General features: G+C 38.1%; 1 protein-coding gene across 14 annotated transcripts in view; it reads left to right on the top strand.

Moving 5' to 3' along the window:
- The window catches only part of Setd5 (SET domain containing 5), a 79,096-nt gene that overhangs the window by 29,956 nt on the left and 30,040 nt on the right, over nt 1–19,100 (top strand). Inside the window, exons 1-18 of one of the 14 annotated variants that reach the window (XM_035448619.1) lie at nt 1,420–1,552; nt 2,099–2,194; nt 2,350–2,574; nt 5,994–6,186; nt 6,459–6,564; nt 6,891–7,099; nt 7,438–7,496; nt 7,912–8,090; nt 9,006–9,044; nt 11,464–11,706; nt 12,232–12,380; nt 12,768–12,885; nt 13,583–13,692; nt 14,117–14,366; nt 15,008–15,091; nt 16,083–16,340; nt 17,492–17,812; nt 18,154–18,396. In XM_035448619.1, the coding sequence (XP_035304510.1) occupies nt 6,095–6,186; nt 6,459–6,564; nt 6,891–7,099; nt 7,438–7,496; nt 7,912–8,090; nt 9,006–9,044; nt 11,464–11,706; nt 12,232–12,380; nt 12,768–12,885; nt 13,583–13,692; nt 14,117–14,366; nt 15,008–15,091; nt 16,083–16,340; nt 17,492–17,812; nt 18,154–18,396 (2,460 nt within the window). In that variant the 5' untranslated portion in view covers nt 1,420–1,552; nt 2,099–2,194; nt 2,350–2,574; nt 5,994–6,094. Of the gene's footprint in view, nt 1–1,365; nt 1,553–2,098; nt 2,195–2,349; nt 2,575–5,993; nt 6,187–6,458; nt 6,565–6,658; nt 6,796–6,890; nt 7,100–7,203; nt 7,330–7,437; nt 7,497–7,911; nt 8,091–9,005; nt 9,045–11,463; nt 11,707–12,231; nt 12,381–12,767; nt 12,886–13,582; nt 13,693–14,116; nt 14,367–15,007; nt 15,092–16,082; nt 16,341–17,491; nt 17,813–18,153; nt 18,397–19,100 lie in introns of those variants that run through there. The other 13 variants (XM_035448625.1, XM_035448624.1, XM_035448622.1 and 10 more) reach the window with 13 other exon arrangements.

Below are 19,100 nucleotides of genomic sequence, written 5' to 3'. Positions count from 1 at the left end.
GTGAGTCATGCAGATTCTGCTTTTTGTTTTTTTTCCCCTATTCACTATTCAATGAAATTATTTCTTCATAAATAATACTGATTTATGGTTACCAAATCAGAGTATGATCATTGTTCTTTTTTTGTTTATTGTTTTTTATGCAAAAAAAATCTGTAATCTTTGTCAAGAAATGTTTAGAGTTTCTGTGGTATCAGAGAGAAGAAAGAGGAAAAAGTTCTCACTTATACTTTTTAAGTCACAGCAAAATTGAGCAGGAACTAACAGATTTCTGTATATCCTCTGCCCCCACATGATTAGCTTTCCCCTCTGGTTTATGTTTTTATTCATTCATATCTATCAGTATGTATTGCTGCCCAAATACAAGTCTTTGGATAATTATATCTTCTCCAAGACTAGTTAATACTATTCAAAAGAAATCAGAGAGGGGCTAGAGAGATGGCTCAGCAGTTCAAAACATTGGTTCTTCTGGAGTACCCTGAGTTCAATACCTAGCACCACATAGCAGCTCACAACTGTCTGAAACTCCAGTCTGAGGGGATCCAATGCCCTCTTTTGGCCTATGTGGGCACTGCATGCCTGTAGTATACAGACATAGCAGGCAAAACACCCATATGCATATGTATTTTTAAAAAACAAGTCAAAGCATAGAAATGGCTATCTGATCAAATATAAACAACTAATTTATCTCTATTGGGTTTACTTTAGAAGAAATAAATGAGTGTTGGTAAAGCTACATTTATTGATTGCCTAGGGAAAAGTTGAAATGGAAGTATTACGGAGTATACTAGGATACATCTGATAACTGTCCTGAATCTTAAAGCTCGTTTGGTATATCCTAGACTACTGGGAAACTCTGTTGGGCAATTAGAGGGGAACATGTGATTGTTAGTGAGCCAGGCAGGCTATTTTTTCTCTTTGGCAGAAAAGAAAATAATTAAAATAGAAATTTAAAAGTAAGCATAACTTTTTACTAACCTCAGTTGTAGAACATTAGTAAATTAGAGTGCATAGTAAACCTAGTTTATTCTTTAAAACCTTTCTCTAGCATCCATGTAAAAGACAGGAGGACTTGACTTCCCATACTTCTAATCAGTGTTTGTGAGAATAGAGACCAAGCCTGTTGGCCAGCCAAAATACTGAATAAGATCTGAGAGCCATAGAAGAAGATATCCAGAATCCTCCTGTGGTTTCCATATGCATATATAAATACTCTCAAGCCTACACACTTGGCATGCATACACTGTACACAACACCACAAACACACAAAAGACTTACAAAACAGTGGAAAAACACTGTACAACGTTTAAGATAAATTTGAAGAACTCTGGTCAGTGGTTTTTTTTTTTTTTTTCTTTTCTATGGCAGGATTCCTCATGTCCATAACATGTTGGCTGAGGCTCTGCAGCTCACCCCCACTCTCTGAGTGGTCAGTCTCCATTAATTGGACCCCGTGATTTCCACTCTCTGCTGTCTTGGACGTCATGAGCATTGCAATCCCTCTGGGAGTCACCACACCAGATACATCCTACTCAGATATGGCTGCTGGATCAGAGTAAGTGCTACTTCCTAGATAATAGGATTGCTTCAAGTTTGTGTGAGGATGGATTTCTTCTGGGCAGTTAATAAGCTATATGTAATATTTTCTTAATTCAAACCTATCCCACTTCAGAAAACATTAGGTTTGCCCTTCCCCCATCCCAAGCTGGAGGGCCAAAGGAATTAGGAGGGGGAGGAAAGGAACTCTAAAGGAGGTATTTCTGGGTAAATAATAAATATAATCAAAGTTGCCAAGCAATGGTTACATTTTCTTGTTTTATGGGTGGGGAAGATTGAAATGAAGTAGGTGTACCACCTCCTAAAGAGTTAATGATTCTGATAAGAAAGATAGGAGGTTTTCTTTCCAACTGATTTTCTTTGAAGGCCTCTTCCTATGTACTTGTCATTATTCTAGAGTAAAGGGGCTGATACTATATGGGCAGTCTGCTTAACCAGCTCACTCTGGGGTAGAAGACATGGAGAGCTGTATCATCTGTTTTTACAATATTTGTTGCCTAGAAAGAGGACCTTCAAAGTCAGTGGTACCAAACTTGTTTTTCAGCTAAGAGCAGCATTAGGAATTCAGAATTTGTCGAAAAGCCCAATCCCTAAAATAGACTCAGTTCTTGAAGAATTTAAATGCCAAATGACAATGAAGGTAGGCCTTCATTATACAATTTTATATATTACTCAGTTTAAAATTTTTTAGCCTTTTGTATCCCTTCTCTTTTAAGTTGTCCAAGATTGCCCCAGCTCACAGATTCCCCCTCTTGTCCTTTTACCTCCCTTGTACCCAATCTTCCTTGCTTACAGAAAGGAAGTGGAAGCCCCCTACCTTTCAAGACGAAGTGGCACTACACCAGGATGTGAAAGTCCAGCGAAAGAGACCCAAGGGGCCTAGGGGGCAGCACACCCCCAGAAGCCAAGTCTATTCCAGGCAGTACCAGGGATTAGGGTCTGGGCTGGAAAAATCCTGGTGTTTTGAATATGTTCAGGTCCAGTTCAGACTCTTGATCCCACAGCCACTTCTTGAGTGAGGTGGGTGTTGCTCTAATTCCCGTTTCTCTTGCCATTTTCAGTCCCTGGGAATTCTTTCCCCTTCAGCAAAGCAAAGCAACTGTTCCAGAATTCTGGGTTGAATGGCATCCCATGTTCATAGTGGTTTCCTTAAAACTGAGGATATTATTAAAGAGCATGTATATTTCTTCATAAAGCTGCCTACTGTTGACTGTTTATTGGGTTCCTTAAAGAGGAAGACATGAAACTACCCTAGGAAGTAATATGTATGGTATTCTGGGGTAGTCTGGAATTGAAAGATGTTTTTTAAGCTTCTTACCATATAACAATGGGAGGGGGGGCGGACATAGGAAAGACGGTTGTCTTTATTGTAGAGGTTTTGTGTTTTGTTGTTATTGCTTGGGGGTTTTTGGTTTGGTTTGGTTCTTTGGGTTTTGTTTTTTGTTTCTCTGGGCTTTGTTTTGTTTTTTTTTTTTTTTGCATGCCAACAAGACTTAGTTATATCTGAGACTTCAATTGTGTAACTCCCAAAACAAAGTACTTAAAAGTCTTCCTGTGTTACTGGATAGCCAACTCAATTGTATAGTGGTTGTAGGCCTTAATCAGATAATAAACTACTGCAATATTAACATATGATGGATAAATAGACCTTATTAATATTTATGAGAAATAAAGAAGTTAAATGAATAAGTTTGGAATTGATAGATAAGGAAAAGACCCAAAGCAGTCATTCTTAGAACTAGTATTTCCCTCAAAGTATAATAATAGCTATGCCTGTGTACTGGGAAATCCAGGAATAATGCAAGAGTGAAAGCAGTCTGGTCTGTATTATGACTGTAGTGCCATATCCTAGGACTTCCTGAGCGCTTTAATTAAGTGTCTCCCAAGTTCTTATACTATCTATGGTCACAACCAATTTCACTTTTTCTTGTTGAGCAGTTTTACAAAGGGCATTGATGTCAATTGGTTAGCTTATGTGCTAGTCTATTAATTATTATTGATATGTGTTCTTCATCATGCCTAGCCATTGTTCTAAGCACTGTTAAGATTAAACTCTGGTATTAAAGGCAACAAACATATCTAACCAAGAAAGATATCTGTACCTTGCCTCCTGAGATTATTAACTCTGTACCAATTTACATTCTACAGTATATACACACACACTTATAGGAAAACTTCTAGATGTAACATAACAAAAAAAAATCTTTGCATCTCTTGTATGACAGAATTTCAGTTATTTTCTAAGAGGTGTCATAGTAGCAAGCTGCATATTGTTCATTGAACATAATTGATAGACTGTCTGTGTGAGCTCAATTTCTCTGTGTATGCCCCAACTGCTAGAACATTTTAGTCAAAGAAGAAAGAAATATAATTATTTGCACAAAGTGGTTGTCTACTAAAGACATGCAATCCGTGTGTGTGTGTGTGTGTGTGTGTGTGTGTGTGTGTGTGTGTGTGTGTGTGTTGTATTTTATGGTCCTGAGGCTTGAACACAGGTCCTCAAACAGACTAGATAAGCAAGCACTCTACCACTGAGCTACATCCCCAGATCTTCATACTGTAAATTTTCAATCTGTATTTTAAAATATAAATAAAAATCAGTGTGTATATCAATGTGTAACTGTTTAATCCCTAACCAATGTAGACATTGTAAAGTTTCCTCATTAAAGATGTGTTTAAATTTTAGATTAGACATGCATAGCAATATTTTAAATGCTGTGCTTGACTACATACTACTGAACAGTAGGGTGGCCTGTTAACCTCCACAATATAAGTTTTATTTTTATTCCCTAGACTTGCACATGAAGTGCATATGTACATATTTACCCAGTTTGGAGATGGGTAAGATATAACCAACATAGCTCCATCTCCATGGCCATCTTTTATTTCATGCAACTTTTATTTTTCCTGTCCCACAAAAAAAAATTCATTTCTAATAAAAATGTCTTATTTCACCCCATGTGTTTAATGGTATAAAATCTCCTACCTAAAAACATGTACAACCCTTTGGATTATTTATCTAGTAACTTACATAATCAATAACAGTGTATAAATTCATTACTTTCTTTTAACTATCCATCATAGAAACTAAATTCTACCTTCATTTTATTAATGCTTGTCTGCCTTTGGTTTCATTTAGGAAACCCTACCTGTTTCCTAATACTCAGCCAGTTGCCTCAGTGACCCATGTTCAGATCATCCTTTTCTCAAGAATACTGACCTGCATTCTTGATTATTTCCCTCCCAGCCACCCCCACTGCCAGTTCCCATTTTGAAGACCCTGTCAATTACTAAAGTGCATGCACCTCACTAACAGAGAATACTTTCCTCTGTCTAAGTTCCTCACCTAGAAATGACCTTTGCTGTTATTAATAAGACCCCTTCTCACAGTTGTGGAGCGTAAAACTAGGTGAGTTTGATACATGTCTCAGAATTTTACTTTATCCCTCACTTGTCAGTGAATGTGCTACATTGAATTGCACGCTTTACTCCTGCTCAGAGTTGTGCATTTTGTATATCTTGAAGCAGGAACATGGTTATTTGAAGCAAGCTAAATTATTAGATTCCCTAAAACCCTTCAATCTCTGGAGTTGCATTAACACCGATCCTTGGAGTTGCTAATGGGTGAATCTTTGCTCTGAATAATACACATTACAGATAATCCATTTTCACTTTCGCCAAGTCATACAGTTTCATTCCTTAATTATTCTTCAAAAGTCCATAAAACCTAACCAAGTAACAAAGTTGAAGAAAACAGACAAAAACCTATTTTATCTTTCCCTAAAACCCATTTTATCCTTCACTAAGGATGCCTTTTTATTATCAAGTAAAGCTTATGTTAAATTTATTGCATAGAATGTATTTGGTTCTTTAATTTTAAAAAAGTGCCTGGGCAGTGTATATTCTACTCACCCAGGATCAATACAAAACAAAACTAACTCAGGTTTCTCAATGAGCCTGGTTAGTAAAGCCTCAAATACAGTTGTTTTCAAGCAAGGCATAATGGGGAATGAAGAGGCTTTGGAGTCAGACATCTTTGTTTCAAATCCTGGCTCTATCAGCAAATGAACTTAGAAAAAATCATGTAATCTCACCACCTCAGCTTCACTTCCCTCTATAAAAAGGGAGTGCTGCTTACCATGTTTAGTAATCACAGATATTAAACGAGTTAATACATGTAGACCCAAGTAATAGATGATTCATAATGGTAGCTACAATTACTATTTAGCATAAAACAAATCTAACTTCCAAGTTCAGCTTTGATTATTTTGAAGTTCCATGTTATTATCATGCAGCTGTTAAACAATTGTGTCTTTGAATATGCTTGCATGTCCTTGGTGGATGAGAAATTCTAATATGTGAAAGGTATTTGGGGGTTCATCAAGATGAGAGGTGTGATAAATATAAGATGCCATTGTTTTTGCCTGTACTTTCTTCAGGGTATCCTGTCTTGGTAGTGAATGGAAGAGGGCCTGGTCCCTGGGGCAGTGCAGAAGGCACTTTCATCATCTCACTCACTGCAAATGTCATGTGAGGTTTCATGGAAGTATTAAGAGATCCAATTAAGAAGAATAGTTCTGAGTCTAAACCAGCCCAGAGTGGCTTCTCTAGGGGAAACTCCCCGCTCTGCTGGTACGTTTGTGTTTGTCATTAGGGACACCTTGTATCCCAGGTGCCTGCCTTGAGACATCTGCCTGTACTGGCTTCGTGTTACACACAAATCCACATTCAATAACACTATTATTTATAGGCTTAGTTATGTTGAATAGAGTTTCACTAAGTTCTTTCTTATTCTAGTGGCTGGTGGTTGTGGAAAGAGAAGGGGTTAGAATGGGAAGTGAACTGTTAGTTTAAGGGAAGAGTAGGTGTTATGCTATCATGCGTTGCTTTTCGCCTTTGTGCAGCCCTGAATCTGTGGAGGCTAGTCCAGCAGTTAATGAGAAGAGCGTGTATTCCACTCATAATTATGGGACCACTCAGAGGCATGGGTGTCGAGGACTGCCTTATGCTGTGAGTATGCACTTGTTTCTCTCCAGAGCAGTGATCTTCCTGGATTGTAATCCATTCTTATACATTGTGACTTTCTTGAAATGTTTATATGCAGCATGACGAAGTTGCCCCTTTTGCACTTCCCTGCCTCCAGCGGACGTCTAGCCCTGCATCATTGTTCTTGTTTTTATGTCCCAGTTGACCTTGGCATTTTGTTTTATCACTTTCCTGGTTGAAGCCAAAAAACAAAGGGTACTACTTTCTTCTTTCTTTCCATATGTACCATACTTTAGGGGAGAGAGGGGCCAGTGTTTGGACACTGTTGATTTAAAAAATCTTATTTTCAGGATCATAATTACGGAGCCCCTCCTCCTCCGACACCTCCTGCTTCTCCCCCTGTCCAGACGATCATCCCTCGTTCTGACCTGAATGGCCTGCCGTCGCCCGTAGAGGAACGCTGTGGAGACAGCCCGAACTCTGAAGGAGAGACTGTTCCTACCTGGTGTCCTTGTGGTCTTTCTCAGGATGGCTTCCTTCTCAACTGTGACAAGTGCAGGTAAGATCCTGTTCCACTTAAATTCAAATCTGGGTTGCTGGGATTAGGGTTTCTTATCAGTAGGGAAAAGCTCAAAGTATTCTTTCTTGTGTTTGTTAATGTAGATGATTCCTTAGTGCTCCTTGGCTCGAATTCTCTGCACTAGGTGAGAATTGCTGACAACAAGGAATGAGAGATTGATGTTAAAGCTATTGAATTTGATATGAAATTTAATGTCCTGGAAACATTTGGTAGGTGGGAGGGAGGGGGTAGTATATGCAGAGACACTTCTCCCATGTATGATGTGATGTGCTGCATGCTGCTGGAAGGACTACTTTAAGTTTATTTTCCCTCTTTAGGGGAATGAGCAGGGGGAAGGTTATTAGACTTCATCGGCGGAAGCAGGACAACATATCAGGTGAGCAGAAGGTGGGTTAAGCCCACGTTTTGATTAAATATTTTGTGATTTAAATTATCTCCTATAGTACATAACTGTCTTTACGTAAAGAAGTCCCCACAAAATCACTGTATAGCTCTAGTCAAATTGTTCTTTGTGAGTACCAAAAAGAAACAAATTCCTTTTTCTTTAAGTTATTCATTTATAGTTAAAACAATCGAATCTGGAGACTACTTTGAGTGGGAAAATAGATAGAATATGGAATAAACCTTACACTTCATGCAACAACAACAAAAATCTTGCTTCCAGAAGAAAGATGGGGTCTATGTTGATTTATAGATGTATAGTTATAAGAGAAGTGATGACTTACCAGATGTGCACATGGAAGGAAGGAAGTGATGTTAGTACCTGAACTCTGAAATCATCTTTTTTTCAGGTGGGGATAGCAGTGCAACAGAAAGCTGGGATGAGGAGCTTTCTCCTTCCACTGTGTTGTACACAGCAACACAGCACACACCTACAAGCATCACCTTAACTGTTAGAAGAACCAAACCCAAGAAGCGGAAAAAGAGTCCAGAAAAGGGTCGTGCAGCACCAAAGACGAAGAAGATCAAGGTATACATTATAAAGATACGTTGAATAGAAGTATGTCTGAAATAGCTCAAATTGTTTGAGCAAGAATACACATATTTTTTTGATGAAATTTGATGCCAGTGTTTGGCCACTGTTTTTTTCTCAAAAATCAGCTGATCTATGTTATGTACAAACAGACCAAACTCTTCTAACCTACCTCAGCATCACCATAGGCTCAGCTTCTTCTACTCCAACCACCATCCCAGGTACGGAATTTCACCCCTACCTGGTATAATCCTGTATCAGTTGCAGCCTCAAGTCTAGGCTTCCACTATCCTTAGAGCATCTCCCTACTTCTGCCCCAAAGTAATCTGAAGTTCTTTTCTTGGTTACATGGCTGGCCCCATGTCATTAGGTTGATTGATTGTCCTTGTATCTAGACAAAACAGCAACAAAACTCAGAAAACATCTCTTGAATGGTCAAGGTTTCTTTAGTGTCTTGGTCACTTTCCTATACACTTAAATAAAAGGTCTCCAGAAAAACTTGTGTTTTCTGTTCGTTCTTTCCCATCACAGCAACTTAGTTGCTCCCAGATCACTTGCCCACCTTTTGTAAAGGGGATTGGTCTTTGTTTCCTTCTTAATTTCAAGACTGATAATCTGCAATTTAAGGATTGTAATTACTTTCTGCTCGTATGTATAGTATTTAAGTGGTGCATGTCTTACCTATTAGTTGTCTGGTTCTAACAAAGTATTGGAATTTATATCTGTGTTCATTAGCCTTTGAACTGTCCTTTTTCTTGATCACAGTTTGAGGTATACCACTGTATTGGTTACACTGGGAAAATGAGACAGTATAGAGAACTAGTTAGTGCCTCAGTTTTAGTCTCGTGGATTTAACTGTCATTCTTGGTACCAAGTTTTGTTTTGTTCTACTTGTTTTCCTCTTTGGGATAGGCATTTCAAGAGGGATCCCGGAAGTCCTTGCAGATGAAGGTAAGGGGTAACCGTCCCTGATGCTGTGTTTTATGTATGATCTTGCATTTTGGTAGGCTTCTTTCCTGACAGTGATGATCTGAGAATCTTGGAGACTTCTTTTCATGAGTTTGTAATTGTTGCCATTTGGGTTTCATAGAGCTTTTCTCCAGAGTGGATTTTCATGGCTATTTTATGAAATATTTTCACATTTCTGTTTCATTAGCTGCCTTTGTGGTGGTGGGGTAAGTCAGAGGTGGTGGTGGTGGTGGTGGTCGTCGTCGTCGTCATCGTCGTCGTCCTCTTCCTCCTCTTCCTCCTCTTCCTCCTCCTCCTCCTCCTCCTCCTCTTCTTCTTCTTTTCTTCAAAAAAAAATGAGACTTGTGTGTTATATTCCTCTGATTGGACTCAATCTGAAGAGTGAGGTTTTTCTGCTGATGAGCCAGACTCTCTTGTAAACAGTCCCTGACAATATGTAGGCTTTGAATCACCATTAGGAAGGATAACTCCTTAGCAAGAAGTTGGTGTTGTTAATATGAATTTTTTTTTTTTTTTGGCATACCTGTTTGGTGAAGATTTATGTAATAGTTATCAAATAGTGAGGCTTTTGTGGCTTGATTATGAGGGAGAGAGAAAGCTTGGGTGGAGAATGGAGAAATAATGTACCTTTTAGATACTGGCTGATTTTGTTGTTTGTTGCACTGGTTGGTTTGTAAAAGTTAACAGAAAGGAGATTTGGTTGTACTTTCTTGTATCTTATTTTCCCTGTCCATTTATAATCTCTCACACCTCCTAAAAATTTAGTGTTCAAGATTTTTAGTTTGAATGTGTAGTGTAATTCTTTTAAGTATTCATATCCCTTTAAGTTGGCCGTTATGTAAACCGTGACCCCTTAAATTGGGATAAACTTCTTGGGGTTACTTTGTATTTATTTGGAGCACCAATTGATGTTATCAGTGATATCAAGTGGCATTTTACCTGAAAGTTGAAGGTCTGGTCTTTTATGTGAGTAGGAGACAACTTTCACAACCACAGAGCTTCAAGGGCCTGAGCTGTGTTTTGTAACACATTATAATCATTCTTTCTTGAATGAGATAGCTCTCTGTAAGTAGCCAAATTTATTTTAACTGCTCATTTCATTTTATCTCATTTACTAAGAAGGACCTTACATAAATTTGGGGGCTAACTGTAGACATCAACTGTAAAGCCTTTTTCTACTTTTAGCTAATTATTATTGAAACTTGACTCCTTAAAAGCCTTTAGAAAGCCATCAGTTGCTACTGTGACTTTGTTGTTTCAGTGTAGCCTCATAGGTATGTTAAAAAGCTAAATAGAATGTTTCACTGTAACTATTTTATAATTTTAAGTTGGGTTATTAAATTTTGTCCTTTTTTGGTGGGTTTTTTTTTTTTTTTTTTTTTTTTGAGGCAGGGTTTCTCTGTATTGCTTTGGATGTTTTAACTATAAATGAATAACTCACTGTGTAGACCAGGCTGACCTCAAACTCACAGAGATCCACTTGCCTCTTCCTCTCAAGTGTTGGGATTAAAGGCGTATGCCACCAGTGCCCAGCTTTGTCCTCATAGTTAATGAGAAATTTCCTAATTATCCAAGTATAAGATCTGAGAATGAATAGAAAAGAGCATTTGGATGTTTAATCTCAAAGACAAGTGATTTCCTACTAGACAACTCTTAGCCAGTAGATGTGGGACAGCAAGGTGACTGGCACTTTCTGTCCAGCCTGACAGCCTGACTTTGACCCTCGTGGCAGGAGAAAATTAACTTCCACAAGGTGTCCTCTTACCACCTCTAGAGTATTGTCGCACTTGAACACCAGTAAAATAAATACTAAAAATAAAACAATAACATTAACCAATGTTTCTTCAACACATTTGGATAAATCTGTATGACAGTACATTATTCAAACTGCATTTGGTAATGTTCTCAAATGGTAATTTTTACTGTGAGTGGTAAGATTATGAACTAGTATTACTAATGAAAATAATAGGTGACACAAAAAACAAAATCATTCTCCTAATACAAAGACAAGCCCTTTGTAATGCTATACAGCTGGATGTTAATCCATTTTGAAATTTTATGCCGTTTTGCCTTTTTATGAATTTTTTAAGTAATTTGATATAAATCTTGATAGGAAAATGATTTTTAGAACTTACAGTGGTCATGAAATCAGTAATGGGTGAAAATACTGGCTAGATTAATTTCTTAATTTATAAGTGGACAGACAAGTTTTCTCACTTGAAGTTGTCCAAGATCTCACAGTGTAACAGATTCATTGGTAACAGAATCCGGATCCCTTGATTCTCAGTCCATTGCTCTTACTGCGTACCAACTGCCAAATGAAAACAAGTATCCTGCTTATCCTGCTCCCTATATTCATGAATGGTCTCTTATTAATTCATTTGATCTTTGTTCTCTGCAGAATTCTCCCTCTGAAGCACAGAATCTAGATGAAAATACCACTGAGGGCTGGGAAAATCGGATAAGACTATGGACTGATCAGTATGAAGAAGCTTTCACTAATCAGTACAGTGCAGATGTACAGAATGCCCTTGAGCAACATCTACATTCTAACAAGGAATTTGTGGGCAAACCTGCTATGTTAGACACTATTAATAAGACTGAACTGGCCTGTAATAATACAGTAATTGGTTCCCAAATGCAGGTAAGAACTAAAACATTAAAGACACTAGAAGATTGAGATGTCTTCTAATACCCAATGAACAAGAATAGGTTGGAATCATAGCTCTTTACAGAATAACAAATGAACTACCTACCTGCTCATCATCTTTGACCAAAATCTGATTGCTGTAGCTAAACTGTCTGGGTACATATTTTAGAAATGTCTTTATTTAATAAATGGAGATGGAAGTTTCTAATGCAACCTAGATAGGAATTATAAAAGATTTACAGGAAGCTAATCTCATAGAGTAGACAGAGCTCCACTGACATTGGTGGGTTTTGGGGTTTTGTTTGTTTTTTTTATCTTGCCTTTTCTGGGATCACTAATTGAAACATGTTTCCTGGGAAAATTGAGCTATGTCAAAATGAAAGTTTTCTGATCTCCAAGCTATAACACACAGATAAAACCTAAAAATGTTGGTGCTATTTCAGCAGTTACAAAACATTGTAAAATATTTACCGCATTGCTATTGTTATTCTTAAATGTTAATGCTCTGTTTTTATTCAGTTACAGCTGGGGAGAGTCACTCGTGTTCAAAAGCACCGGAAAATCCTAAGGGCTGCAAGAGATTTGGCTTTGGACACTCTTATAATAGAGTATCGTGGGAAAGTCATGTTACGGCAGCAATTTGAGGTCAATGGGCATTTCTTCAAAAAGTAAGAACGTCATTCATTGAGCACTGAGGGCTTGCATGGTTCTGGCTGACCAGTCGGTATTGCTGAGAAAATCACCCTACTTGATGGGCTGCTTCTGAGGAAAGGCTAATGATTCAAATAAACTCATGTCTGTCTGCTATTGGTACAAAGGGCAAATAAATCTGCAAAATACTTAGTATATGAAGTGGTGATCACTCCTTACCAAGCCCAGCATTCCTTGCTTTGTGTTTATTCTATAATGAAAAGCAGACCAGTTTGTGGTGTTTTCTAGCTTAGGGGTTGCAAATGCCTCCTCCTTACTGTGTCAGCATATGATTCACAGTTGTAGTCATGGGGTGGCCTTTGTGTTTGTGTTGAGAATTACAGGAATTTTAATTGTATCCCTAGACCATATCCCTTTGTGCTCTTCTACTCAAAATTCAATGGTGTAGAGATGTGTGTGGATGCTCGTACTTTCGGTAATGATGCTCGGTTCATCAGAAGATCATGTACACCAAATGCAGAGGTAAGCAATCTTTAGCAACTTACCTTTCAATGGAACCACCAAAGGACACGTATACTGAAGAAAGAGTCTGAAAACTTCACTCAGATAAAGGTCTGTAGCTCTTAGTTGTATGATCTTTAAATGCAGAGGGGAAAAAACAGAAGTGTGGTGCATATGGAGATGGGATGAGTACATTTCTTTAGAGAGGACGAAATGAGAAAAGGCAAGTTACTATTTGCTAAGAAGTAAGACAAACTGGGTAAAAAGTTTATAAATTGGACTGGCAAAAAATAAAAAGGCCATGTGATAGTGGTAGTCATTAGGCCCAACTAAGCCATTTGTCTTGGTCTAAAGGATTGTGGAAAACAGTGTTATGAGAATTTCTATACATTTCTAAATCCTTTATTCAGTGCATTCACAGTAAGTGCAGAGAGATCAACAGAGCTTTGTTTTCAGGCTAAGGAATTGTAATTATCTAGCAGAATGCAGATAATCTTTAAGATTTAAAACAAATTTTCCCTGATTTCTAATGTTGGACTTTTTCTATTTTGAAGAATTCTTAATTGTCTGTTCGTTAATGTATAATAATTTCAAATTTAATGATGGAATTAAATAACAGACTACTCAAAATGGGCAGAAATTATTTGGCTCGCAAACTTTTCCTATTTGTGGAAAATTTGGTCTTAAAGGCAAATCTAATGATACCTTGTTCACGCAGGTGAGACACATGATTGCAGATGGGATGATTCACTTGTGTATATATGCTGTATCTGCTATCACCAAGGATGCTGAAGTCACCATTGCATTTGATTATGAATATAGTAACTGGTAAGACATGAGAAACTTCACCAGCATGAATGAATGACATTATTAAGATTTTAATGGAGCTGGGTGGTGGTGGTGCATGCCTTTAATTCCAGCATTCAGGAGGCAGAGGCAGCGGATCTCTATAAATTTACTCTGGTGTACATAAGGAGTTCCATGCCAGCCAGACCCTGCGTCAAAAAATAAATAAATGAATAAATAAGTAAAAGCTGTAAGGAGAGCTGATTTAGTGGTGGTTTGTTTTCTTTCCTCCCCTGTATGTAGGCTACAAGTAGAGATATACAGAGAGATAATATTTATTGAAAGTATACCTATTCTAAGTTGAGAAAATTATTATACTAATGTTTTAATAAAGTGAATGGATAATGTGTCATAATATTTTGTTTTCAAGAATATTGAGATACTTTTGGTTGTTTCTTTGGCATAGTAATTACAAAGTGGACTGTGCATGTCACAAGGGAAACCGGAACTGCCCTATACAGAAAAGAAATCCCAATGCTGCCGAATTGCCGCTCCCACCCCCTCCTAGCTTTCCCACCATTGGAGCAGAGACCAGACGTAGAAAAGCACGGCGGAAAGAGCTGGAAATGGAGCAACAAAATGAGGCTCCAGAAGAGAATCACAACCCGCAACCACAAGAAGTTTCAGAAAAAGTAACTGTTTCCAGTGAGCGTGAGGTAATCTCCCTGGCCAAATCAGGATATCTGAACTCAGGTTGCCGTGTGTTGTTTTAGAGACATTGTACTAAAACATTTAATGCTATTTACATCAACACAAATATAATTGTTTTGGCTTTCTTTTCACTTTATAATATTAAGAACCATGAGACCAAGCTGGGGCATGGTGGTGAACGCCTTTAATACCAACACTCAGGAGGCAGAGGCAGGTGGATCTCTATGAAGTCCAGGACAGCCAGGGCTGTTACACAGAGAAACCCTGTTTTGGAAAACAAAACAACAAAAACAAAACACAGGAGATATGTCTTAGAAGGAAAAAACAAAACAATAATAACAATAATAATCCTTTCAGGGCCTGGTATAGTGGTACACACATATAATCCCAGCACCTGTAAGGCTGAGGCTGGATGATTGTGAATTTGAGGCTAGCTTAGGTTGTATAAGACTATGTCTCAAGAAATGTACAAAGATAAAGCATCCATTGACTCATAGACCATCTGCTTAGCATGCATAAAGACCTGGAGCTTAATTCCCAGCAAAGCATGAGCATAGGAAAAGGTAGAGAAGTAATGATGCCAGAATATAGCAGGTTGATGTTGCTTGGAGCTTGAGTATGATCTAATAGTGCTTCTGTCTTAAAGGAAGTTGACAATCCAGAAGAAAAACCTGAAGAAGAAAAAGAAGAGGCTACAGATGACCAGGAGAACCCAGCTCATAGCAGGAGGGTAAGTAACATCTAGTGGCTGTCTCTGCATTTCTACCTCTGGTATTTTATCATAATAGGTTTTATTATAGTTTTTATTTTTCTACATGGTTTTTAAGATACTTCTTCTAACAATTGGATTTCCCTAAAACTTGTTGATAAAGATCAGAGTTTGTCCTATTAGGAGTTTTCTTCCTTTATGTTTTTATAATGAAAAACCAAAATCAAGTAGAACTGATGACATCAACGTTGTATAGCATTCACAAGGTCTTGTTCAGTCCCAAATTACTGGAAGGATGGGGAGAAAATCAACGTTGTTAGCCCTTTATCTTCATGAGAGAAACGCTTAAGAAAAACATCTTAAAGAAGGTCCAGTTTACTTGGGCTAAAGTTTCACAGGTTTGGAAAAAAGCAGAAATATGACAGTAGGAGTCCATTGCAAAGAAAAATTGCTTGCTTTGCCACTACCAGGAAGCAGAGGGGGGGAAAAAACAGTAAGGCACCAAAGACAGAATATGCCTCTCCAAGGTACACCCTTCGTGGCTTGTTTCATCCCAGTAGGTGCCAGTTCCTGGGGTTTCCACAACCTCCCATTAGTATTTACCATTTGAGTTCTAAGCCTTTGGGGCACATTTCATACCTAAGCCATAATACTTTTTCTGTCAAATGAATTAAATAAGTTTGTAAATTATGTTTATTTGTACTTAGAAAAAGTTTAATGACAATTTACTTTGTTTTTGAGCTCTGGAAATAAGACAGATTGGTTGTGGTTGCTTTTTGTACTAAAACATGTCAAGGTAGCTCAGCTATTTTTAAAATTTTTAGCTTTTGAATTTGCTTTATTTTACAACTGTTTCCTATATTTAAAATGGAATTTTAAAATTTTGTCTTATAGTTCAGTGATGCGTGTGCTATAATAATACATTGAATAAGTTGTTATAAATTCTACTAATGTTACTTCTAAAATAGCTGCACCTGCTTCTGGTTGAACATTCATTCTTTTTTTGTTCTAGACTCGGGAAGATAGGAAGGTTGAAGCCATCATGCATGCTTTTGAAAATTTAGAAAAAAGAAAGAAACGGCGGGATCAGCCTACAGAACAGAGCAACTCAGACATAGAGATTACAACCAGCAGTTCAGAGACAGCCATTGGAGAAGAGACAAAAACTCCAGCTCCTGAGTCTGAAGTTAGCAACCCTGTTTCAAATATTGCCATCCCAAGCACCCCACAGAGCACTGGTGTGAATACAAGGAGGTCTTCCCACACGGGGGTAAGAGGGAGGGCAAACTCTTACACTCTGTGTGTCTGCTGTCCTTTTTCTTTTCTTGTTTTTTTTTTAGAAGGGTAAAAGTTAATATTTTCAACATGGCTCTCTATCAGAATAAGTAAAGCCATTTTGATCTGAACAGCTGATTTGTGGGATGCAGGTGAAGTCAAAATTTGAATGACCAGGGCCCTCAGTACTAAACTGTCTCCCACATAAGCTGTGAGTTCATAGAATCATTTGGTTTGGGTACTGTGTTTGGTGTAGTTTAATATGAGAGTGTGTGCTGAACATGCAGAAGGCTTCACCTAGCTCAGTCTCCATCCCTAAGGGAAGAAAGCAAATTGTTGGGCTTCTCTTACAGACACTCTGAAATCATTGGGCTTCTCTTACGGACACTCTGAATAGCCCAGTTATGTGCTTGACCTTTCGGGGGCTTCTATGTGTTTCTTCCCTGACCTAGCAATGTCTAAGGCTTAACACAAAACTGCTGAGTATAGAAAATAAAAATTTCCTTTCCTACTAAGAAACTTTATATTAGGTAGCTGCCTTCAGCTGACTTCTGACCTATTTTTATTAGAAATAGAATTAACTAAGCTAGACATTTGTTGTGACAGGGTCTTGCTACATAGCCCTGGCTGGCCTGAAACTTGCTTTGTAGTCTAGAATGGCCTCAAATTCACAGAGAGCTGCCTGCCTCTGCCTCCTAAGTGCTAAGGTTAAAGATAGGTAACACCATGCCCAATTCAGATTTTTTTTGTTTTTATTTTTATGTGTGAATGGTTACATGTATGTGCACATGTGTGTGCCTGGTGTCCACAGAGGCCAGAAGATGGCATCCTAAAAATGGAGTTGGAGGTTGTGTGCTACTGTGTGGTGCTAGGAACTGAACCATGTCTTTGCTGTAAGACCTCTTAATTGCCCCAAAAATTTAAAATGACAGTAAATTCTTTTTCACCATTATTATCATTTAGATTGCTTTAAATAGATAAATAAACAGGTATGAAATTTCTGATGCCGGGTGAGAGGTGTCTTGTCTAATCCCATCAATTGGGAATCTAAGGCCAGAGGATTGTAAGCTAGAGGCCAACCTGGGAGATTCTGGCTGCAAAAGAAAAGAGAAATTTCTAGTAAAATTTGACCTGATATTGTTACAGGATGTAGCTGCAGAAAAACCAATCCCCAAACCACCTCCAGCTAAGCCGTCTAGACCCCGACCGAAGAGTCGAATTTCTCGGTACCGGACCAGTTCAGCCCAAAGACTAAAACGCCAGAAGCAGGCCATTGCACAACAGGCAGAGCTTTCACAAGCTGCCTTGGATGAGGGAGGAAGTAACAACTCAGTAACTCTTCCTGAAGCTGGAAATATAGACAGTTCAGGCGAGAACAGACAATTAACGGGGTCTGACCCAACTGTGGTATCAACTACTGGATCACATGTCATCCGTGCTGCATCTAAATACCCCAAAACCAAAAAGGTAAGTGACAATATAAATCTAGTAGCAAGGAGTGTCTTTGTAAAACAAGAGGTTTTGTAGTTCCCCATATTGAATGTTCTAGATAAGATTTATTTATACTGATAGCTAAAACCATCCTATGTATTTTTGTTCACTTGATTTTAGACAGAACTTAAATCACTGATAACTGAAAGTGATCTTTGTGAGCACAGAGAGGGTAAAGGAAAGATATCCTCTATCCTCACAATGGTTGCTGCATGTGTTCTAGTTTTTTAGATGATGTTTGTCTTTGTGAACTACACTACTGCTTCTGATGGCTGTTACATGCATTGTTAACTAATGATTTTTTTTTTTAACCTCAGTATCTAGTTACAGAATGGTTGAATGACAAAGCAGAGAAGCAAGAATGTCCTGTTGAGTGTCCTTTACGTATCACCACTGACCCAACTGTATTAGCAACAACTCTGAACATGCTACCGGGTCTTATTCATTCCCCGTTAATTTGTACCACCCCAAAACACTACATTCGCTTTGGCTCACCCTTTATGCCTGAGAGGCGTCGAAGGCCCCTTCTGCCTGATGGCACATTCAGCTCTTGTAAGAAGGTAGGTGTGTGCATGCGTGTGCTCGTACACTTCTTCCTGTGAATGAAAATGTGTTTTAACACTATAGGATTCGTATAGCTGTGACATGTTTTATGTAAGTGTCTAGACCCTCATAAATCTCTAGATAACTGTGTGAGTTTATATTGTGGTAGTTGTTAAACATGAACATTGACACCTCAAGAACCATGATGATTAAGGTTTGGAATGCGTGTTGCATTTTTGGCACTTAAATTTGTGCCTTCAATATTGTCTTACCTGGAAGCTTTTCAAGTTACTGAGTGAGAACACAAGGCATTTTGTAAATGGGTTTGTGGTACTGGTTAGTATGGTCATTTGTGATTATTGTGTGATATTGGGTCCTAAATACTTAGAGCACTGTTGTTTGCATAAAAATGAACAATATTGTGGTTGTAACTAATCAGTCACTATTACTTCTTGAAGACATTTAGGGGAAAAATTATCTCATAATTGATATAATTCCTGTTACTTGATCAGATAACAATGGTTAGACATTTTGTTCCCTAGAGTATATGGAACATGCTATAAATGACAGTCTGCCTTTCTGTGACACTCTAGTTGGGTCTGGTAACAGTAGTGCTTAGTAGTTATTTTGGGAATAAGCTTTATAAATTCCCACAAGTTGTACATAGTTTACAAAGGTGATTTGAGAATAGATTGTTCTTCAAACCTATAATACTTTTCAG

The sequence above is a fragment of the Cricetulus griseus genome, chromosome 8 (genome assembly GCF_003668045.3).
Source record: "Cricetulus griseus strain 17A/GY chromosome 8, alternate assembly CriGri-PICRH-1.0, whole genome shotgun sequence".
NCBI classification, from domain to species: domain Eukaryota; kingdom Metazoa; phylum Chordata; class Mammalia; order Rodentia; family Cricetidae; genus Cricetulus; species Cricetulus griseus.
The sequence above is the reverse complement of the archived record's forward strand: the minus strand, read 5'-3'. Positions and strand labels throughout refer to the sequence as shown.